Raw genomic sequence first — 24,574 nt, 5'->3', positions numbered from 1 at the left:
GACCTGAGCCCTAGGACCATGCCCCAGGACTACCTGACATGATGACTCCTTGCTGTCCCCAGTCCACCTGGCCATGCTCCTGCTCCAGTTTCAACTTCCACCTGACTGTGCTGCTGCTCCAGTTTCAACTGTTCTGCCTTATTATTATTCGACCATGCTGGTCATTTATGAACATTTGAACATCTTGGCCATGTTCTGTTATAATCTCCACCCGGCACAGCCAGAAGAGGACTGGCCACCCCACATAGCCTGGTTCCTCTCTAGGTTTCTTCCTAGGTTTTGGCCTTTCTAGGGAGTTTTTCCTAGCCACTGTGCTTCTACACCTGCATTGCTTGCTGTTTGGGGTTTTAGGCTGGGTTTCTGTACAGCACTTTGAGATATCAGCTGATGTACGAAGGGCTATATAAATACATTTGATTTGATTTGATTTGATTTAGAAGGCCAGCATCCCGGAGTCGCTTCTTCACTGTTGACGTTGAGACTGGTGTTTTGCGGGTACTATTTAGCCAATGTAGTCTCGCCAGGATTCCGCCTCGCCTGCCTCTTTTCACTTCCCCTGATCACTGTTCTGATGTGCAGAAACTGTTTTCGGTCATAGGACATGATGACGGAGACATTATGTACAAAAAAAGTTAAGATCAGCTTAAAAAAAAATACAAAATAGCAGAATTAGTCAGGAGCCCGTAAGACTGCTGCTATCCACTGCAGCACCATCTCAACTAACCTGTCTCTCCGGAGTTAATAGCTAGTGGATTAGAGAGGAAACACAGAGAGCGAGAACGTGTATCGGGGCGGACAAGAGGGATTGGGAGCAAGAGGGAGAGTGTGCACACTGATGGGTGGGGAACATAAGAATGTGTCTAACTGATGTGAGCAAGGAACATGAATAATAACAATGATGTTTGTGCTGTAGGTCCAATACATTATCACTGCATATTGGCTATGCTTGAATTGCCCAGCCAATGCTGTTCTTCTCAGACCATTTTAAAATTATATTTCAAAATCTATAATTACATAATTACTAGTAATAGATCATTTGTTGAATTACTTGTGAGGCACAGCTGAGTATAGTAATTAGCTTTTTATTTTATTTGATTGGACTGATGGCCTGCATCTGGTCAATTTGAGAGGAGGGAGGGATGGAGGGATGGAGGGAGGGAGAGCAGCGGGGAGGCTGCCTCTCACCCGATTCTCCGCCCATTTGCTCTCCCTTCGGTGAGAAAGGGGACAGTCTCAGCTGATGACAGCTGATGGCAAAACTCAAGTCGCACTGCATTATTTCTACCTCATGCACTAATTCATGTTGTTACTCCTATGACCAGAAATATTCCTCAATGTTAAAAGACATAAGCCGCTAATAATAACAACCCAAGCTTATTGAAACACTTTGTAATACTCATTCATTGCAGCTGCAGTGCTGGTTGTAGTGTGACTGGAAGTGGAAATAGGGAGAACGCGCATTCTATGACTTATAAAAGTGTTGACAGTGCTGAACTTAAACATGAGCTTACTCATTTTAAACATCAACTCTTTGCTGTATTTGTTGAGTTTCTCTCCAGTCATGGTTTTAAAAGTTTTTAAATCTCACAGTATCAACTTTGCTGTGTGCTCGAGGCTTAAGGCTCTGGGAAACTGTGCCGATAAGTAGATCTGAGCGATCTGATTGGCCAGCGGTAGGCCTATAGGTGCACTTGATTTGCTATCTGGGCCTGTCGGGTAGGTGGAGTTCTACCTTCAAAATGGGAAGGCTTTGCCTTTCCAGTGCTATGGCTGCTGAATCAAGTGTACCTATCGCCAACAGCACGAAACAAATAAAAAAATAGGAACGCAAGGCTTTGTCGTTGGGTATTTTACAGAGATGTTTGGTGATCAACTATGAAAGCTTGGAGATCTCTCGCTCTCTCTCTCTCCTATTGGGACCTAAAGATGCTTCGAAGACCCAACTCTACAACCCGAGAAGTACCTTCATCCTGCTAATCAAGTTAACACAGGAGCTGGGGATGGAGGGATGGAGAGAGAGAAGTGAGGGATTAAGGCCTTTCTGAAGCACTTCTCCAGGGTTTCACAGCGGGGCCCCACTACTCTGGCTGGAGAAGCCCGAGGGTAGGGGGGGTAATGAGGATTGTAACAGCACTGAAGGTCCAGGCTCAGCAGGAGGCCAGGCCTCAACACTGAGCCATCGCTAAGTCACATGAAAGGAGGGTGAAAAGCCCCTCAACAACGCCTCATCACCATCAAGGATAAGAGGCCAGAGAAAGAAAAGGCAAGTCACACCACACAGCTCTTAATGCTTTAGCCCTGGGCTTAGCAGCTCCAATGTGTCTCCAAAATGTTTCTCTAAGAAGCATCGATTGCATGGAGTTTGAAGGCAACTAAATAGTTAGAAGAACCATTTATATTACCAGTTATATTTAGTTATAATAGTAGGTCTAAGGAAGGGTTCCACAACTGGCGGCCCACGGGTGGTTAAATTTTATATATATATATATATATATATATATATATATATACACACATCTTGTTTTGAATTACTTTTTTATTGTTGGACATAAAAGAATGTAAAAACACCAATAAATCAGCTCCAAGTGATTTTAATTTTGGAAATATGTTCCCAAGTATTCCCCACATTATAGAGACAAGTGATCATACAAATGTAAGCAAGGTTTGAAATTATTATGTTTAAGTCAAATCTTATATCTATTTGGGCTTCTTGCGGTCAATTTCAGCCTACAAATGATTTTTAATTATGTTCTGGCCCCCCGACCAGTCGTTCGACCAGAAAAAATTGGCCCGTGGCTGAATCATGGCTGAATCTACAATATGTTGGTCTAAAGGTTCTATATAGAATAATAATGGTTTAATAGGTAGTGTTTTCTGACTCAAAAACATTTCATTCACAATATAGTTTTATATCAAACTATTTATGAATGGGGTGACCATGTCTTATTTTCCCCTAGTACTTGTCTATCCAGGTCACCTACATAGTGCAGCGTCCCACTTTCTCTGTCCCTGTAGGTTTGAGGGGAAATGAATCAGGGAGTTTTAGGGCAATGGTTGGAGTGGCTGGCTCAACTTCAGGGACATTAGTTAAATCTTATTCATGTATCGACCTACATTGATATGATCTGGGGCAATGGAGTAGACAGACAGAGACATAGAACAGCTGCTACACTACATACGTACACATCCCTGTCCCAGTCTCTCATTTGGAGAAAAGTCAACAGGAGACTATTGGTAGTGTGTCAGTAAGGTGATGAAAAAGTAAGACGGACACCTAGTTTTATAAGCTTGTCATATAGGTCTCTTTATCAGCTACTGTCATGTCCATGGTGAATATGGCCAGTCAAACCCAACGATATAAAAGCAATTCATAGGTATGACCCAAATTAATCATAATTTTCACTCAGTTGTTTAATAAATGTTGCATGCATTGGATGAGTCATCCATCGATGGGATCATAAAGTCTTCCTGTCCTGCAGTTCTTTATACGATAGTACTTTCTCTATCTCACACTTCATTGACTGGAGTGCGTTACAGTGTGAGTATTAAAACTCAGCTGGTAGAGGGGGTGGCCCACCACACATCCCTCAGGTTCCTCGTGTCCTATTAATAGGTTGCACCTCCGTCACTCGGTTGAGTCATGCCATTATTAGGAACTTTCTCAAGCTGCCCGGAGGCTAACTACTGTCAAGTCTAAATTACACTGTAGGGCCTGGAAATACGATGACATTGCTAAAGTAGTCATATACTTAGTAGGATTTCTTTTCTCCAGCATTATCATGTCGTCAAATTTACTTTAGGCAGATGTCAATGTTGTCATTAGCTAGCAAAAGTTTGGCAAAAATAGCTAGCAATGCTAACGTTAGGTAGCTAAAATCTGGTTGACTCCCCTCAATCTTGTATAGCTAGCTAACAGTATACTGCATCTAAAGTCAATCTGGTGACATCAAAATGATGACGAAAGGTTTTCCTAATAATTATCTGACTCTTTTGTAATGTCATTTTATTTCCAAGCCCACTGTATTGCACTTTTGCTGAAAAGTGCAATACAGCGCTCATTGACGATGCATTGAGTAGAATGCACTCAAGCAGCACAGGTAGAGCAAGGGATGATAGCCAACCTTGAAATATATAATATCTACAAAGGTTAAAAAATGTACTCAGGAGTTAAAACAGTTGATATTGAACACACCCTTTCCAAATGAACATTAATTTTCCCATTGATGAGTAGTAGGAATGTGAGACTTACTGGTGCAGGAGGCCTCGGGCAGGTCCATGTCTCCTCTGTAGTATCCGTTACGGCAGCCGCAGATGGTGGCAGCCTCCACAGTGGAGCGGCTGTTGGGGGGGCACTGCAGACACAGCCCTGGCCCCTGGGTGGACTTGAACGTCCCCTGAGGACACGCTGTAGGAAGACAAAAAGAAAAGACAGAGAAAATTGCATTTAGACTCTTCATCAACATCCACAGTGTACTGTATCTTGGGCCCAACATGTAGGCTACCATTACTCCACCCAAAAGTCAGTCTCGCACACAAGACATTTCATCCTGCGCAATAGCCTGGAGACGAGGTTACCCAAAGGTTGACTAAAAGAATATAAGTTGCCTCACTATAACCATCAGTAAGCGTTGACTCACCCTTCAACAACTTTAACTATGGCTCTCTATGCCTTAGAGGACCTACAGTACGTATTCTACTGTCATAAAACATAACTCCAAAAAGAACAACAGATATGATAAGTTAATAGGTGCCTCGCTTCATTTCAGTCTGAGCACACAGCAATAACAATGGCGTGTAATAGGTAATTACAGTAAGAAAATAATGTGTTTGTTCACAATAATCTGTCTGAAGAATCACCGCTATGGAGGCTAGATTGCATAATCACACTGATCCAGGATAACATAAACCGCCATTACAGAGAATGCTAACTGCTCATCCGCCGCTCCGAGTGTGAATTGGCATGTGAATGTGGTGGCTAAATGAGCGAATTTCTATTTTCCCTCATCCAGGCGACCTTGACTCGATACAAGTCTGCTCGGGGGCTCAAATGGAACGGATTTTCTTCATATTCCTGATCTGATTCTGGGAACCCTCCAGCCAACATTTAAACGGATTGCACAAGCCGACCGAGAAGCACGGCTACAGCTGGATTTGTTCAAAGATGAATCCAAGGCAGAAGAAAGGGATTCCAAACTACAGTTGTTACACAGAGATAGTAATACCCCCTGGTTTACAGTTATATGAAGTGGTGCATAATGGTGGCATTAAATCATCACTTGTTTAAGTATTCAGCTGTGTGTAAAGTGATCTTCTTATCTCATGACTTAGGAATGGTCCCAGTGTGGAGCTGTCACTCTGAAATCAGTTGCCTGAACAACATTCACATTTCCATAATCCCTCTCCAGTAGCATTGCACCATGACTCAACAGTCTATCCTCCACTAAATTGCCTCTCTCACTCTCAGCAGATAAGAGTAAAGATGTTTTTTTGCTAAGGTGCAGAAAGTGAGCGAATCCTTGGGGAATGGGGGACACATGGAACTTTAATTCATTCTTCAATCTTTTATTTACTCCAGAAAATGTGAGTTGTTCCAAAAACAGGAATTGTGACATGTTGTATGACAGAAATAAGGACCCGATTCAATATGAGGAAAAGAAGATCCCAAGGGGAAACTATCAAACTTACCTAAGCATATCTTATGTACTGCTACAGCAATTAAAACACAGAACACCAGCTCTCTTACTAAGTCAAATGTTTTTAGGATCATTTTCTGTACAAGCCATTACCTCAGCACAGGCTTTCAAACGACCTTCCCAGCGATCACAGAAGTGGGATAATGTAATTAAACGATTGGAAGCGAGTGCATCGCTACAAACAATATGAAGATATGGTATTGATTTACTTATTAAGAAGTTTGGGAAGCCAGATCAGATGGCCTATCCAGTTATTGGAAATTATTATCCCAGGCAGGAAGCAGGTACCCTCAGATCTGTGTGATAGCCCTTGTTCACTGTGCAGCTCCTACCATCTATCGTCTCATGTCATTTCAACCTCCAAATTAAAACCCTGACTATGGAACCGAGAACAGCACTAAATTAAATTCCACTTTTTTTCTCTCTCAGATAAGTACCCGATCCTGCTGCACTGTTTTGAGCACACCGATTGTATACACCTCTGATACTGTTGCCTGTGCTCAGCCGCTGCTCTTTTCTCTCTCTCTCTAGAACTGTTTGTCGGAGTCCTGCTGAGTCTTGCCCCGCCCTGCCACTCACACAGAGCCTGCAGGCCTATGACAGCGGGGGGCATGGTAAATAGCGCTAAGTAGCGGGCACACAAGGCTTCCACATTACCCACACAAACAAGTGCTAACGTCCAGCCTAATGCCCACCCGCAGAGCAGAGTGGGGCCAGAAAGAAGGAATAAGCAGCACACTTCTAAAACAACATAATGACAAGACGCTATTTTATTTTCCTTTCTTCTCTTTCAGTCTTATTTTGCAATGGTTAATCCATCCCTGGGAACCTATACACTTCTTTAAGCATAGACTATATGACAAGCATATACAGACAGCTAAGCTGTCATAAACGGCATTTATTTCTAATCTTAAAGCATTATGATGAAAAAGGCAGGCTGTCATTGAAATAATAAAGGTTGGAAATAAAGCTTTGGACCCACAGACACACCGTACTGTCTTGCAGCAGTGGATTCCGGCCACTCACTGATATTATGGTTTTAAACCCATCTGGCCAGGGCAGTCACTTAAAACAGATACAACCCAGAGTCCATATGCTCTGTAGTTGCCGCTAAAGTTATAATATCATCACTATTGCAATGACATGTGCAGGGCCTGGAAGACAACACTTGGTTCTGCACTTGTCCAATAGCGCCATTGGTGCACCTGTAATGATGGGGCGGTGAGTCGGAAGCAGGTGCAGGTGAAGAGGATGAATCAGGAGCTGGGATGGTTCCTGAGGAGTCACTGTCAGGACTCGCAAGGTGAGTGGGCACGTTTCCTTCCTTGGGCAGAGTATGCCCAGAACTCTCTACGTCACTCCTCCACTGGGTTGACACCCTTCCAGTGTGTGTTTCCAGCCAGCCCTGGCCCCGTGGACCCCGGGCCAGACCGCGGCTCCTGTGGTAGATGAGTTGTTCCGGCGCGTGGAGGAGGTGTGGAACAATGAGACTTCAGCGTGCCGTCCATCGTGTAGAAGGAGCAGGCAGACCATCATTGCAGTGAGACCCCTGTGTTCCATCCTGGGGATCGCATCTGGCTCTCTACCAGGAACCTGGCACTCCGCCTGTCCGGCCAGAAATTGAGTCCCCGGTTTGTGGGGCAGTTCAAGGTTCTCCGGAGGGTCAATGAGGTGACATACAGGTTACAATTACCCAATCACTACCGTATGTCACCCTCTTTTCATGTCTCCCTTCCCAGGCCGGTGGTTCCTTGTCCCCTAGCTGATGCTGGCCCCCACGACACACCTCCACCCCCCCACCCCCACCCACCCCCCGGACATTGAGGGGAACCCGGCGTACGCTGTCAGATCCCTACTGGACTCCCGGCGTCGTGGGGGCCGGTTCCAGTATCTGGCGGACTGAGAGGGTTTATGGCCCTGAGTAGCGTGTTGGGTTCCAGGCGGAGGACATTCTGGACCCCAACATCATCCATGGAACCGCACGTCAGACGGGGGGGTACTGTCACGTCTGCTTCTGCTCCTGCCCTCCGGCGTACGACGTCGCAAGAGTACTAACCACCGGTCCTGGGAATCATCATTATTATTACACCTGGCGCTCATCATTAAGTGCACCTGTGAATCATTATGATTCACACCTGGACTCCATTACCTTCATAATTTCATCCCCTTTATATGTCACTCAACAGTTGGTATTGTTCTTGTGTATTGGGGTACTGCCTTATGTTAGTGTTGTGTTCTTGGTTCGGTTGTTTTATTAAAACGTTTCACCAGCAAAAAATAATAATAAAATAAATAAATAAACACCCTGATGCTTCCCTTTGGTGAGGCGTCATTCTGTAACGAGTGGGCTGAGAGTCAGGAAGCAAGTTCAGGGAGTGTGCTCTAATAAATACATGTAACATAATACAAAACACAAACAATGCAGACAAGCAACAGAAAAAATGACGCCTGGGAAAGAAACCAAGGGGAGTGTCATATATAGGGCAGGTAATCAAGGAGGTGATGGAGTCCAAGTGAGTGTCATTATCAAATCAAATTTATTTATAAAGCCCTTCTTACATCAGCATGTCACAAAGTGCCAGCCTAAAACCCTAAACAGCAAGCAATGCAGGTGTTGAAGCACGGTGGCTAGGAAAAACTCCCTAGAAAGGCCAGAACCTAGGAAGAAACCTAGAGGAACCAGGCTATGAGGGGTGGCCAGTCCTCTTCTGGCTGTGTCGGGTGGAGATTATAACAGAACATGGACAAGATGTTCAAATGTTCATAGATGAACTAGCAGGGTCAAATAATAATCACAGTGGGTGTCGAGGGTGCAACAGGTCAGCACCTCAGGAGTAAATGTCAGTTGGCTTTTCATAGCCGATCATTCAGAGTATTTCTACCACTCCTGCTGTCTCTAGAGTGTTGAAAACAGCAGGTCTGGGACAGGTAGCATGTCCGGTGAACAGGTCAGGGTTCCATAGCCGCAGGCAGAACAGTTGAAACTGGAGCAGCAGCACGGCCAGGTGGACTGGGGACAGCAAGGAGTCATCAGGCCAGGAAGTCCTGAGGCATGGTCCTAGGGCTCAGGTCCTCAGAGAGAGAGAAAGAAAGACAGAGAGAGAGAGAGAGAGAGAGAGAGAGAGAGAGAGAGAGAGAGAAGATAAAAGGAGAGAAAGAGAGAAAGAAAGAGAAAGAGAGAATTAGAGAGAGCATACTTAAATTCACACAGGACAGCGGATAAGACAGGAGAAATACTTAATACAGATATAACAGACTGACCGTAGCCCCCCGACACAAACTACTGCAGCATATATACTGGAGGCTGAGACAGGAGGGGTCAGGAGACGCTGTTGCCCCATCCGACGATGTAACCCCACCCACTTTTCCAAAGCACAGCCCCCACACTACTAGAGGGATATCTTCAACCACCAACTTACCATCCTGAGACAAGGCCGAGTATAGCCCACAAAGATCGCCGCCATGGCACAACCCAAGGGGGGGCGCCAATCCGGACAGGAAGATCACGTCAGTGACTCAACCCACTCAAGTGACGCACCCCTCCTAGGGACGGCATGGAAGAGCACCAGTAAGCCAGTGACTCAGCCCCTGTAATAGGGTTAGACAGAGAATCCCAGTGGAGAGAGGGGAACCGGCCAGGCAGAGACAGCAAGGTTGGTTCGATGTTCCAGGGCCTTTCCGTTCACCATCACACTCCTGGGCCAGACTACACTCAATCATAGGACTTACTGAAGAGATGAGTCTTCCGTAAAGACTTAAAGGTTGAGACCGAGTCTGCGTCTCTCACATGGGTAGGCAGACCATTCCATAAAAATGGAGCTCTATATGAGAAAGCCCTGCCTCCAGCTGTTTGCTTAGAAATTATAGGGACAGTAAGGACGCCTGCGTCTTGTGACCGTAGCGTACGTGTAGGTATGTACGGCAGGACAAAATTGGAAAGATAGGTAGGAGCAAGCCCATGTAATGCCTTGTAGGTTAGCAGTAAAGCCTTGAAATCAGCCATTGCCTTAACAGGAAGCCAGTTTAGAGAGGCTAGCACTGGAGTAATATGATCAAATTTGTTGGTTCTCGTCAAATTCTAGCAGCCGTGTTTAGCACTAACTGAAGTTTATTTAGTGCTTTATCAGGGTAGCTGGAAAGTATAGCATTGCAGTAGTCTAACCTAGAAGTGACAAAAGCATAGATTCATTTTTCTGCATCATTTTTGGACAGAAAGTTTCAGATTTTTGCAGTGGTACGTAGATGGAAAAAAGCTGTCCTTGAAATAGTCTTGATATGTTAGTCAAAAGAGAGATCAGGGTCCAAAGTGACGACCAAGGTCCTTCACAGTTTTATTTGAGACGACTGTACAACCATCAAGATTAATTGTCAGACTCAACAAAAGATCTCTTTGTTTCTTGGGACCTAGAACAAGCATCTCTGTTTTGTCCCGAGTTTAAAAGTAGAACATTTGCAGCCATCCACTTCCTTATGTCTGAAACACAGGCTTTCAGGGAGGGCAATTTTGGGGCTTCACCATGTTTCATCGAAATGTACAGCTGTGTGTCGTCCGCATAGCAGTGAAAGTTAACATTATGTTTCCGAATGACATCACCAAGAGGTAAAATATACAGTGAAAACAATAGTGGTCCTAAAACGGAACCTTGAGGAACACCGGAATGTACAGTTGATTTGTCAGAGGACAAACCATCCACAGAGACAAACTGATATCTTTCCGACAGATAAGATCTAAACCAGGTCAGAACTTGTCTGTGTAGACCAATTTGGGTTTCCAATCTCTCCAAAAGAATGTGGTGATCGATGGTATCAAAAGCAGCACTAAGGTCTAGGAGCACGAGGACAGATGCAGTACCTCGGTCTGACGCCATTAAAAGGTAATTTACCACCTTCACAAATGCTATGATGGGATCTAAAACCAGACTGAAGCGTTTCGTATACATTGTTTGTCTTCAGGAAGGCAGTGAGTTGTTGCGCAACAGCTTTTTCTAAAAAATTTGAGAGGAATGGGAGATTCAATATAGGCCGATAGTATTTCATATTTTTGGGGTCAATGTTTGGCTTTTTCAAGAGAGGCCTTATTACTGCCACTTTTAGTGAGTCTGGTACACATCCGGTGGATAGAGAGATGTTTATTATGTTCAACATAGGAGGGCCAGGCACAGGAAGCAACTCTTTCAGTAGTTTAGTTGGAATAGGGTCCACAGTATGCAGCTTGAAGGTTTAGAGGCCATGAATATTTTCATCCATGTGTCAAGAGACATAGTACAAAAAACTTGAGTGTCTCCCTCGATCCTAGGTCCTGGCAGAGTTGTGCACACTCAGGACAACTGAGCTTTGGAGGAATACGCAGATTTAAAAGGAGTCCGTAATTTGCTTTCTAATGATCATGATCTTTTCCTCAGAGAAGTTCATGAATTTATCACTGCTGAAGTGAAAGCCATCCTCTCTTGGGGAATGCTGCTTTTTAGTTAGCTTTGCGACGGTATCAAAAATACATTTTGGATTGTTCTTATTTTTCTCAATTAAGTTGGAACATAGGATGATTGAGCAGCAGTGGGGGCTCTTCGATACTGCACGGTACTGTCTTTCCAAGCTAGTCAGAAGACTTCCAGTTTGGTGTGGCGCCACTACCGTTGCAATTTTCTGGAAGCTTGCTTCAGAGCTTGGGTATTTTCTGTATACCAGGGAGCTAGTTTCTTATGACAAATGTTTTTTGTTTTTAGGGGTGCGATTGCATCTCGGGTATTGTGCAAGGTTAAATTGAGTTCAGTGCAGTGGCTTTAGACCACTGCGCCACCCGGGAGGCCCGAATAGAAAACTTTTTAGCATAAGTATAATACAGGAAGGCACAATTTATAGTCCAATATGTATACATGTTTTGGGTAATGGTCAAGCAAACATAGCACTTGTCTATACGTTGGTATTTAGTGGTTGACCAGCCCATTTGCAGAGTGGCGGGCTGATGAGAGGGCCCAGAAGACTCTGGGTAGAGAGGTCAGGATATGGACACAGTGCTGACGGACACAAAGATCAAAGGCCTCCATACAGAACAACAGCTGTGGAGCGCTGAAGGGAGAGAATAGAGATAGGACCAGTGGGACGGTGAGGAGCAACAATGAGAGTATATCAGCTGGCCCTGCCACAGTGGGACACGGACAATGATACAGTGTCTAGCCTATACATGGGCCATGGCATGGGGGCCAGCCTGACGGCTATATTCACCATCTTCTCTTGAAAAGATACTGAATTAAATATCATCCATTACACCAAAATGTTCTAAACAGAGTAAGGAAGGGAAGGGAAGGGTATACAGTCATAGTGTTTTCACTCTGCTGTCTGTTGAAGAGAGAACAGGCCCTCGTCTCTTTGTTCTCCTCAGGCAAAGGCAGAACTCAACAGAAGCTCAGGGTCACTCTTTGTTCTGGTATCTGTTAGCTAGGGATTAGAAATAAAGGAAGTGCTGATGGAGGGATGAGGGAGGAGAAAGAGAGAGATGCAAACAGAGAAGAGGGATGATGTGGTGCGTGAGAGGGACTGTAAGTGGGAGTGGGGGGGAAAGGTTTTTATGTAAAACAGTGGATCTGGCCTTCAATCATGAAAATAGGAAATCTCTTTCTTTCTCTCAACACACACACACACACACACACACACACACACACACAGAGAAGAAGAAAAAAAACTTTTTCAGGACCCTGTCTTTCAAAGATATGTCGTAAAAATCTAAATAACTTCATAAATCTACATTGTAAAGGGCTTGAACTGTTTCCCATGCTTGTTCAATGAACCATAAACAATTAATGAACATGCACCTGTGGAACGGTGGTTAAGACACTAACAGCTTAACAGACGGTAGGCAATTAAGGTCACAGTTATGAAAACTTAGGACACTAGAGGTCTTTCTACTGACTCTGAAAAACACCAAAAGAAAGATGCCCAGGGTCCCTGCTCATGCCCAGGGTCCCAGCTTAGGCATGCTGCAAGGAGGCATGATTAATAAATTGCAATGTCCGTACTGTGAGATGCCTAAGACAACGCTACAGGGAGACAGGACGAAGAGCTGATCGTCCTTGCAGTGACAGACCACATGGAACAACACCTGCACAGGATTGGTACATCCGAACATCACACCTGCGGGACAGGTACAGGATGGCAACAACAACTGCCCGAGTTACACCAGGATCGCACAATCCCTCCATCAGGGATCAGACTGTCTGCAATAGTCTGAGAGAGGCTGGACTGACCACTCCTTTATTTGGGGTGTCTTGCTAATTGCCTATAATTTCCACCTGTTGTCTATTCCATTTGCACAACAGCATGTGAAATTTATTGTCAATCAGTGTTGCTTCCTAAGTGGACAGTTGGATTTCACAGAAGTGTGATTGACTTGGAGTTACATTGTGTTGTTTAAGTGTTCCCTTTATTTGTTTGAGCAGTGTATATACATACATACATACATACATACACATTAATATACTCTGAATGTGTATTTTCTGCTCAGGTCTGACCCTACTAGATGGGATTCTTGTTTGACATTTTCATTCCCATTGTCTCCTGTCTGCCAAGAACACATTTTAACTGCAGCTCTTGCTCATGCAAACCATTGTGAATGTACTCAGCCAGGAACAAAAGCCCCCAATCCAGTCAGCCAAAGAAATGTTAGAGTGTAAATCTTACAGCAGAACATTTTCAGATGTGCCTGCACCGAAACTTGATCAAGACTAAGCTAATATTTTCCTCTCTGCATATAACTTCCTTCAGGTTGGGGTAAATCCACCTTCAGCTTGTGCCAGGCAGGGGAGAGAATCCTGGATCAGTGAGGAACCAGAGGTCATCCCTCTGCACATACCTCACTCCTAAGAGTGGCAAGGCCATCGACACAATAGCCATCTACTACAGTATGCATGCAGCTCCTGTATCAAAGACTGAGAGGGACATCATTACTCAAAGTATAGGATAGGACCCTTACAGACAAGGCTAATATTAACCAAAGCCCATTGCTAAACATGGGAGAAAGTGAAGGCTTAGAAATGAATTATTCCAATGACTTCAGAAGGGTTCTCACACTCACTCACTCACTCACTCACTCACACTCTCTCTCTCTCTCACTCTCTCTCTCACTCTCTCACTCTCTCATCCTGGGGAGATGAGAAGAGGGGAGGGCTGACAGCAAACAGATTGGATTCAAATGAATGGGGGTGTACAGACCTGGTCGGTCAGAGGGTGAGAGCTGTAAATCCACAGGCCTGAGATCAGCCTGTAGACCTGAGAGGTCAGACAGATGGAAATCCAGAGCTGACCATAAATCAGTGAGATCACACATGACCCATGCATTGAACAGCAGCATACATGTCTAAAATTGATGGAAGCTGTATGAAGCTTTCTTGAATCTATATGGGCTACCAAATAATTGCCTTTCATTTTATAATTGAAAATGGTAGAGATAGTAGGGTCATGTATTTGGCAGGTTGTAGATAGTTTACTGCATCAGAGCAGAGCAACATATTAGCCAAAGTGTCTGTGATATAATGCATGAAAAGAAGATGGTTTCCTTGTGCAAAAGATACCAAAATGAAAGAAAGAAAGAATCCAACTGAATGTTAATCAGTCCCAATGAGGGTACAGGTTAATAGCCAGTAGCATCATAAACAGGAAATGTGAAAAAGGGGTCATGTAATGTCTGGTTTATTGGAAGGACAGTAGTCACCCAAGGACCCCCAGAGAGGTTGTTTCTCTACTTAGACACGAGAGTACCTCAGTCTGGGAGCCGGGGCAGACCAGGGTCATGGCCCCACTTGACCAACTGGATGATTTGTTGTGCTGAACTACAGTTAAAGCAGCATGGGCTCGCTGACCGGATCCTCAGGGTCACAGAATGTTATTGCGTTTCTCCTCAGAACCCTGCTGAGGGCCCCGCCTGGCACTGATGGATCACCACACGTTTCCTCCAACTCCAGCCGACTCATACATGGTGACACACACACCAACATAAACACACACAGACACACACAAACCATTTCCATTCAGGCTGTCACTAAAATTCATGTCGGCATGGTCTTCCATTTCTCTCTCCTATCTGTCTCAATCATGGCTTTTCTCCAGTCTCTCAGTAGATATGATCTCAGTGGTCATAAGGCTGCTGTTTATCTGACCTCTCATCTGGAGACTGAGGACTCCCAGCAGCCTCTCCTTCTGAGATGACAGAGCAGAGGGCACTGCAGCAGGAGATGAAACACTCAGCATAAACTGAGAGATGCAGTCCAGGGGCAAAAGAGCTTTGAAAGCGTATCATATTATTCATTTATATATGTCTGCTCTGTTATCATAGTACACCAACCTGCTTGCATGGGTGTGTGTGTGTGTGTGTGTGTGTGTGTGTGTGTGTGTGTGTGTTGATATCATCCACACAAACAACCAAATAAATAAACAAACACAGTCAGTTATAAAGTGAGAAATATGAGATGAACAACCTCTGATACAACCAGTGTTGAAAAGGCCCATGGAGTTGGTGGAATCACCCTTTAATTCATGCTCGCTTGCGCTTGGGCCAGAGCACTATAATTAGGTTGGGTGGAAATGTCCGATAGAGCTCAACTCATTAAATGGAGGAAATCGCCACGGCCCGACCTCGCTGCTCTGTCTCCCCCAACTCGGTCAAATCCAGGCAAAAAACTATCCAGTAAATAAACCACTATGTGGTTAAAGGAGTTTCTGCCTCAGTCTCCTCCTTTCCTCAGTCACCTAACCCATATGACCACCTCTTCACGTTCACTACCTGTCCCAGCTACACACATAGATTTCAAGAATCTTTCAACCAGCGAATGTCTTTAAATATTCTCGCCACGTTACACAAAATATCTTTGTAGAAAGCCATGTGACATCATGCCATCACAACTTCCTCTCTCTCACGGGTCACAACATTTGTTTTCTTGATATTTGGCTCATGCTATTCTGTTAACTAGTTTCCTCTAGTGTTTTTCCAGCCTTTTGTTTAACCAGTAGAAGGTCAGAGAGCAGATGAACACAGCAGCCATCTCTCTACCACTGATGGGTTTTTCCAAGTAAATCCCCAGAAGACCAAACGGCATGAGTCACTGGTCAAAGAAAACACGGGTAGACACAAGGACCCACTATGGTGTTTTCTTTACTATTATTTTCCATTGTGTTAATTGAATAGAAGCTGACTGATCCCCAGTCTGTATTTGCCAAACTGTCTGAGGCCAGAGCAGATCAATAGCAAAGCGAAGACCTATCTCACTAGTGACCTTCTACCATCATCTTTCATGACATACTGTACAGAGCCGGTTATTCTACGTTATCGATTCAACTATGCCACATCACTTTGCACCCAAGGACCTATAAGCGGTGTGAGTTGTAGAAAATATAGTGGTATTATATTGTTTTTCAGTCTGATCTACAAGTAATGTTTCAGTAGGGACTACCATGAACTGTGCAATACACGAGGATGAAACATTAGATGACCATACCTACAGTATAGCACATTAAACTAGGCTTAACGGTAAATACACACAGTAACTGGGGATGCCAGCTAATTTTGTAAACAACACAGTGTTCTTTTTTTATGTGACCTGTATCTCCAACTGTCCTCTTTCCCCATGCACCTGGTCTGGGAGGTTATTTTGTATTGCTTATACAATTTCCAATGCGTGTGTAATACATTTTTTGTGAGAAAGGGAAGTGTGTGTCTATATGGTGGGAAAACTGTGTCTGTGACTTGGCAACAGGGTTGGGGTCAATTCGAATTGAAGGCAGTCAATTTGAATTGAAGGCAGTCAATTCGAATTGAAGGCAGTCAATTCAGGAAGTAAACTGACATTTTTATTCAATAACTGAACAAAGTAATTTATTTTCGATGACTTCTCAATAAACTGAAAAGTAGAAGCAAAATCACTTCAAATCACTTCCTGAATTGACTGCCTTCAATTTGAATTGACCCCAGGTCCCCAACCCTGCTTGGCAGGCACCATCCCTTCCCCTGCTCAGACAGTGTATGCATCAACCAATGGTTGCGTGCCACGTCATCGACTGTGTCATCGACTGACAGATTGCTATGCATCAGATTGTTAGTGTTCGTTTCCTTGTTCCTTGTCAATCATTGGTGAAATTAGCATTATAACAATATCTTGAATTAAATAATTCAAAAACCTTTAATGCAATTGCAGACAGAAGTTCACAATCAGGAACATAGCATGCATGTTTCCGAGTAAGTTCTGCATCAAAGAAAAGGTCCCATGTTATTTTATCACACCCGAAGTCCAGCGCTTGTGATGTCACTATCTTTTACTCATGAGACCAAAACCATGCCTACACAGCTATATAAACAAGGCTTTTAGTGTGTTATCTAAAATCTTAGCAGTAAATGTCCAAGTTGATTTATAGTGGAATGTCTGACTAGTCTCCTATCTCTTACACTCCCCTGCAGAGTTCTGTCTTCACAGTCACACATTTCTCAGACAGTTTCTTCATAAGAGACAAAGAGCCTAGAAAAGTACTGTGGAACAATATTAAACCTCATAATGTATATATATATTGTTAATCTGTAGTCTAGGGCCTTATAACCTCTAGGTTAGGGTCTTATAACCCCTCCCCTTCTATTAATACAACATAAGCATAATCAATTATTCTAATACATCAATCATTTGGTACAGCCCCAATCATGACCCCTAGGTGAACTCCTGACAAGATCTGGCAAACATCGGCAACGCCTGGGCATAGGAACATGCCCCGTTTATTGATCATTCACTGCCCATGCTCTCTTTCCAGGACCCCCTCGTGATGCTGCCCACAAATAACGCCTGCTTGAAAATATGCTGCTTGAGAACGCCAAAGGTTTCTGCAAACAGAAAAGAGTTCTAAGCAGAGAAAGAAAAACCTCCAAAGGAATACAGCTTCATACTTAACTCAAACTTGAATTTGCACCTTGGCTAGAAACAATGTTCTATTCTGAAACCCTGCTGTTAAGGGTTTGTCTATATCAACTGATGTGCTTTCTTTATGAGTGAAGAGCTGTGGTGTTGTGTAAAGCTGTTAGGACCCTTCATAGGGCCATAGCAGTTAATGAAATAACATTCAGTTAAACTAGGGTTATTATAGCCCTTCCACATCTCTATCCAACTCTCTATCCAAACATTGTACAATTGTGTATGGGCCCATGTTCTTGGAGAGCAGGCCTTTTTTACAAAAGCCCATTCACCATGGTTACGCCACAGCTGGTGCTGTGCTGGCACGTCCCTGGTCTCCGTATTGAACAACAGTGGGGTCCAACAACAGACGGTATCGCCTGTGAAATCTGGAGGACAGGACGCAGTGCCAGCCCTAAACTTCGGGGATTTGTTCGGTATCAGGGAAAGCTGGCAGGACCCGATGTCTCCAGCCTGGCCAGTGATCAAAGGTTTGGGAGAGAGGGGGATTGGGGGGTGACATGCCAGCAGCACACAGCATAGCCCGAACAGATGAGACTGCTAACAGAAACACATTAACATTCAGAGAGCAGAGAAACCTCAGCCAGACTCAGCCACAGAGCTCTCAGCAACGCTGCACAATCACACTGTGACTCTGTTTCTCTCTGACTGAGACACGCCACAACAGATCGAGAGATACCAGGGAGAGAATGCCATGAGAGAGAGTTCCAAAGCAGAGATAGATAAATAACTTAAATTCCAATTAATAATTTCCATTACTGCCCATGGTCATTATCATCCCTGCTGTGTTGCTTTGTTTTATTGGCCGCATAAAATGCTCAAATTACAGTATCATACTATAACTGGATTGAAGATGTATGTTTTATATCCACCCACCCACACACTCTCTCTCTCTTTCTCCTATTTAAGTGTGTGCTACTGCATAGTATGTCCAATGAAATGACATTGGCGCCTGACACTGGCTTTGATCAGGGCTCAGGCCAGAGCCGGTAGGTGAGCAGGATTAGAGTGGCATGCCACTGCCACCTGACCTGTGAGCCACCAGTGGATGGAGGGATGGAGGAAGAGAGAGAGCAGGAAAAATGAACAGAGATGAAGGGATAGATGGCCGGCCTCCATTAGCTCAGCAGATGGAGGGGATCAGGAGTTCAGGGCTCTGCCTTCCCCTCTGCGCCCTGCAGAGAGCTGCTCATCAGAGGAATAGATACAGCCCAAATGAAGGGGGCAAAGGGTCACACAGTCGTCTGGATCCTGAGATGAGGTACACCATGTTACTGCTATTACAGTCTATATAGGGAGCTCTCTGTCATAACAGTCACTGAGACCACGATGAGAATCAGAGAAAGATCCAGAGAACGATAGATAGGGAGAAAGAGAGAAAAAGAGTCCCACTGGGCACACATTGGTTGAATCAACATTGTTTCCATGTCATTTCAATGAAATTTGGTTGAACCAACGTGAAATAGACATTGAATTGTGCCCAGTGGGGTGGGTGTGTATGTACAGTACCTTCAGGAAGTATTCATACCCCTTGACCTTTTCCACATTTTGTTGTGTTACAGCCTGAATTTTAAATGGATTTAACTGAGATGTTGGGTCAACAATACCCCATACACAAAACATTTCTAAAAACATGTTTTCACTTTGCCATTATGGGGTATTGTGTGTGGATGGGTGAGAATTTTTTGACATTTGATATATTTTGAACTCAGGCTGTAATGCAACAAAATGTGGAATATATCAAGGGATATGAATACTTTCTGAAGGCACTGTACATGCTTGAATGAGTGTGTCAGTGTGGTTGTGTGGCATCGCTTAATCCAGTTGCTTTCAGTCAGAGCTACCTGCCAAATATATTTCCTTGCAGATGAGGCCAGATGGTACCTAATTTGTCAAAAGAAAAGTATGCAATTGATACCACCACAAACAAGGGAGCAGACAAGTAAATGTCTGTCCTATAATGAGAAGTCAAAAGAAAAGGATTTTTCTGAAAACAATGTAAACACTCTACACGTAAATTAAGCTTGTTTATCTAATTACAAATGACATTTGAACTTTTTGTGAACTAAAATAAGGGAAAGAATATGGTTATGTTACTGAACCCATTAGTATCAAAGGAATTCTGTCTCTCTTGCCTTACGACCCATTTACAGTAAACCCCTGAACAAATACTCACCACACAACTTGCACCCCTCCACCCCCATCAGCCCAGGGAAACTGGTCCAGCTTTTAGAGGCTATACAATTCAGTGCTCCATTTGACACTACTGCTGGCCCATGAATAATTACTGTAGTGCAAGGCTATGACACATGGCAACAGAAGGAATAAGCAAATGCATTTTGTAGAGACAACATTCCTCCCCAAAAAACTCCTCCACTCTGCTGCTGCTGCTCATTGGCTAAATAAGTGCCCAAGCTAGGGAGGTAAGAATCTTTAATGGACTGTCTCTCCATCCACAAACCCCAGTAGGGCCCCAGTCTTGTTGATGTCCACAGCAGGGATGCCCAGGGGCCCAAACTGAATCACAAACAAACAAAAACACGTGCCTGCACTTCAAAAACATGCCTCGCGGATATTAGTACTCGCTAGCACGCTCCGAGACATACAGGCACGTTCCATTACACTACACGCTATCTACTAGTCTCCTAGACTACACGCAATCACGCTCTCAGCTGGGTGCCACACACAACTTCAATTATTCAACACTAGCCCAGTTTGAGCCCAGTGTGGGTCATCATTTTCAGTGTTTCATCACATCTGTGGATAGTACTCCCCCTGCACATCCTTACCTTTCACATATACTCATTACACATCAAACTGAATGTACGGAAGTGGTTCAAATTTTCTAATTGTATCTACTTCCTCTATGTTAATGACAGGGTGGTAGATCACAGAATCATAAAATAGTTCACGTAGGTTTCAATGATGCTATTGCTAAATTAAGCCCACCAGGTGCAATGAATGGACACCAACTTCACCACGCATCCAACTTACCTCTAAGTTGTTTTATTTCACCTTCATTTAACCAGGTAGGCCAGTTGAGAACAAGTTCTCATTCACAACTGCGCCCTGGCCAAGATAAAGCAAAGCAGTGCAACACAAACAACAACACAGAGTTAGACATGGAATAAACAAATGCACAGTCAATAACACAATAGAAAAAGTATATATATACAGTGTGTGCAAATGTCGTGAGGAGGTAAGGCAATAAATAGGCCATAGTAGCGAAGTAATTACAATTTAGCAAATTAACACGAGTGATAGATGTGCAGATGATGATGTGCAAGTAGAAATACTGATGTGCAAAAGAGCAAAACAGTAAATAAAAACAATATGGGGATGAGGTAGGTAGATTGGATGGGCTATTTACAGATGGGCTGTGTACAGCTGCAGCAATAGGTAGCCTGCTCAGATAGCTGATGCTTAAAGTTATTGAGGGAGATATAAGTCTCCAACTTCAACGATTTTTGCAATTCATTCCAGTCACTGGCAGCAGAGAACTGGAAGTAAGGTAGCCAAAGAAGGTGTTGGCTTTGGGGATGACCAGTAAGATATACCTGCTGGGGCAGGTGCTACGGGTGGGTGTTGTTATGGTGACCAGTGAGCTGAGATAAGGGGGAGCTTTACCTTATAGATGACCTGGAGCCAGTGGGTCTGGTGACGAGAGCATACAGGTCGCAGTGATGGGTGGTATATGGGGCTTTGGTGACTAAATGAATGGCACTGTGATAGGCTGCATCCAGTTTGCTGAGTAGAGTGTTGGAGGCTATTTTTTAAATGACATCACCGAAGTCGAGGATCAGTAGGATAGTCAGTTTTACGAGGGTATATTTGGCAGCTTAAGTGAAGGAGGCTTTGTTGCGAAATTGGAAGCAAATTCTAGATTTCATATTGGATTGGAGATGTTTGATATGAGTCTGGAAGGAGAGTTTACAGTCTAGCCAGACACCTAGGTATTTGTAGTTGTCCACATATACAAGTCAGAACAGTCCAGAGTAGTGATGCTGGTCGGGCTGGCTGGTACGGGCAGCAATCGGTTGAAAAGCATGCATTTAGTTTTACTAGCGTTTAAGAGCAGTTGGAGGCCACGGAAGGAGTGTTGTATGGCATTGAAGCTTGTTTGGAGGTTTGTTAACACAGTGTCCAAAGAAGGGCCATATGTATACAGAATTGTGTCGTCTGCGTAGAGGTGGATCAGGGAATCACCCTTTAGCAAGAGCGACATCGTTGATATATACAGAGAAAAGAGTCGGCCCGAGAATTGAACCCTGTGGCAACCCCATAGAGACTGCCAGAGGTCTGGACAACAGGCCCTCCGATTTGACACACTGAACCGTATCTGACAAGTAGTTGGTGAACCAGGCAAGGCAATTATTTGAGAAACAAAGGCTGATGTGTCTGTCGATAAGAATAGGGTGATTGACTGAGATGAAGACGGCTGCACAGCACTGTCTTATATCAATGGCGGTGATGATATCGTTTATTACCTTGAGCGTGGCTGAGGTGCACCCATGACCAACTCGGAAACCGGATTGCACAGCAGAGAAGGTACGGTGGGATTCGAAATGGTCAGTGATCTGTTTGTTAACTTGGCTTTTGAGGACTTTAGAAAGACAGGGCAGGATGGATATAAGTCTGAAACAGTTTGGGTCTAGAGTGTCACCCCTTTGAAGAGGGGGATGACCGTGGCAGCTTTCCAAACTTTAGGGATCTCGGACGATATGAAAGAGAGGTTGAACAGACTGGTAATAGGGGTTGCAACAATGGCGGCGGATAATTTTAGAAAGAGAGGGTCCAGATTGTCTAGCCCAGCTGATTTGTATGGCTCCAGGTTTTGCAGCTCTTTCAGAACATCTGCTATCTGGATTTGGTTGAAGGAGAAGCTGGGGAGGCTTGAGCAAGTAGCTGTGGGGGGTGGGGAGCTGTGGCCGGGGTAAGGGTAGCCAGGAGGAAAGCATGGCCAGCCGTAGAGAAATGCTTTTGAAATTCTCGATTATCGTGGATTTATCAGTGGTGACAGTGTTTCCTAGCCTCAGTGCAGTGGGTAGCTGGGAGGAGGTGCTCTTATTCTCCATGGACTTTAGTGTCCCAAAACGTTTTGGAGTTAGAGCTACAGGATACAAATTTCTGTTTGAAAAAAGCTAGCCTTTGCTTTCTTAACTGACTGCGTGTATTGGTTCCTGACTTCCCTGAACAGTTGCATATCGCGGGGACTATTCGATGCTAGTGCAGTCTGCCACAGGATGTTTTTGTGCTGGTCGAGGGCAGTCAGGTCTGGAGTGAACCAAGGGCTATTTCTGTTCTTAGTTCTACATTTTCTGAAAGGGGCATGCTTATTTAAGATGGTGAGGAAATTACATTTAAAGAATGACAAGGCATCCTCTACTGACAGAATGAGGTCAATATCCTTCCAGGATACCCGGGCCAGGTCGATTGGAAATACCTGCTTGTAGAAGTGTTTTTGGGAGCGTTTGACAGTGATGAGGAGTGGTTGTTTGACCGCGGACCCATAGCAGATTCAGGCAATGAGGCAGTGATCGCTGAGATGCTGATTGAAAACAGCAGAGGTGTATTTGGAGGGCAAGTTGGTCAGGCTAATATCTATGAGGGTGCCCATGTTTACGGATTTAGGGTTGTACCTGGTGAGTTCCTTGATAATTTTTGTGAGATTGAGGGCCTCTAGCTTAGATTGTAGGACTGCCAGGGTGTTAAGCATAACCCAGTTTAAGTCACCTAACAGAATGAACTCTGAAGATAGATGGGGGGCAATCAATTCACATATGGTGTCCAGGGCACAGTTGGGAGCTGAGGGCGGTCTATAACAGGCGGCAACAGTGAGAAACTTCCTGGAGAGATTCATTTTTTGAATTAGAAGCTCGAACTGTTTGGGCATAAACCTGGAAAGTATGACAGAACGTTGCAGGCTATCTCTGCAGTAGATTGCAACTCCTCCCCCTTTGGTAGTTCTATCTTGAGGGAAAATGTTGTAGTTGGGAATGGAAATCTCAGAATTTTTGGTGGCCTTCCTAAGCCAGGATTCAGACACGGCAAGGACATCAGGGTTGGCGGGGGTGTGCTAAAGCAGTGAGTAAAACAAACTTAGGGAGGAGGCTTCTGATGTTAACATGCATGAAACCAAGGCTTTCACGGTTACAGAAGTCAACAAAGGAGAGTGCCTGGGGACACTCAGGACCTTGGGTGAACCTCCACATCACCCGAGGAACAGAGGAGGAGTAGGATGAGGGTACGGCTAAAGGCTATCAAAACTGGTTGTCTAGTGCATTGGGGACAAAGAATAAAAAGGAGCAGATTTCTGGGTGTGGTAGGAAAGATTCAGGGCATAATGTACAGACAGGGGTATGGTAGGGTGCGGGTACAGTGGAGTTAAACCTAGGTATTGAGTGACGATAAGAGAGGTTGCATCTCTGGATGCACTATTTATGCTGGGTGAGGTCACTGCATGTGTTTCAGGTGGGACAAAAGAGGTATATGAGGCATGTTGAGTGGGACTAGGGGCTCCGCAGTGAACTAAAAGAATGATAACTCTCCTAAACAACAGTATACAAGGCATATTGACATTAGAGAGAGACATAAATCAAAGGTGTTGATTGGGAGAGCTAGCTAAGGCAACAATAGGTAATACAACAACAGCTAATCATCTAAGTAAGGTCAAGTAGCCCTTTTATAAGCCCTTTTATAAGAGTTTTTGCATTGTATTGTCAAGGAAAAGCTATGAAAACCCAATCTGCACCAGCATGACGAGTAAGACAATCTGTACTGGGCTCCTGACGGGAAGGAAGGCGGGGAGAGTAGTGTGGTGCCTGGAGCGCTCTATCTCGCCTGGTAGGTGGAGTGGAAAAACACTCACACTGAGATGGATGGCCCAGAGAGACACAGTGCATTCATCCACTCCTCCCAGGTCCAACAGAGGGACGTGTGGAT

General features: G+C 44.4%; 1 protein-coding gene across 1 annotated transcript in view; it reads right to left on the bottom strand.

Annotated features, from left to right (window-relative positions):
- Window positions 1–24,574, bottom strand: part of LOC112251572 (ephrin type-B receptor 1-like) — a 200,872-nt gene that overhangs the window by 79,567 nt on the left and 96,731 nt on the right. Inside the window, exon 4 of the mRNA XM_042322148.1 lies at window positions 4,250–4,405. Within this exon, the coding sequence (XP_042178082.1) occupies window positions 4,250–4,405 (156 nt within the window). The remainder of the gene's footprint in view (window positions 1–4,249; window positions 4,406–24,574) is intronic.

Source organism: Oncorhynchus tshawytscha, linkage group LG05, assembly GCF_018296145.1.
Source record: "Oncorhynchus tshawytscha isolate Ot180627B linkage group LG05, Otsh_v2.0, whole genome shotgun sequence".
In the NCBI taxonomy this organism is placed as follows: domain Eukaryota; kingdom Metazoa; phylum Chordata; class Actinopteri; order Salmoniformes; family Salmonidae; genus Oncorhynchus; species Oncorhynchus tshawytscha.
This window is presented reverse-complemented; position numbering and strand designations above follow the sequence as displayed.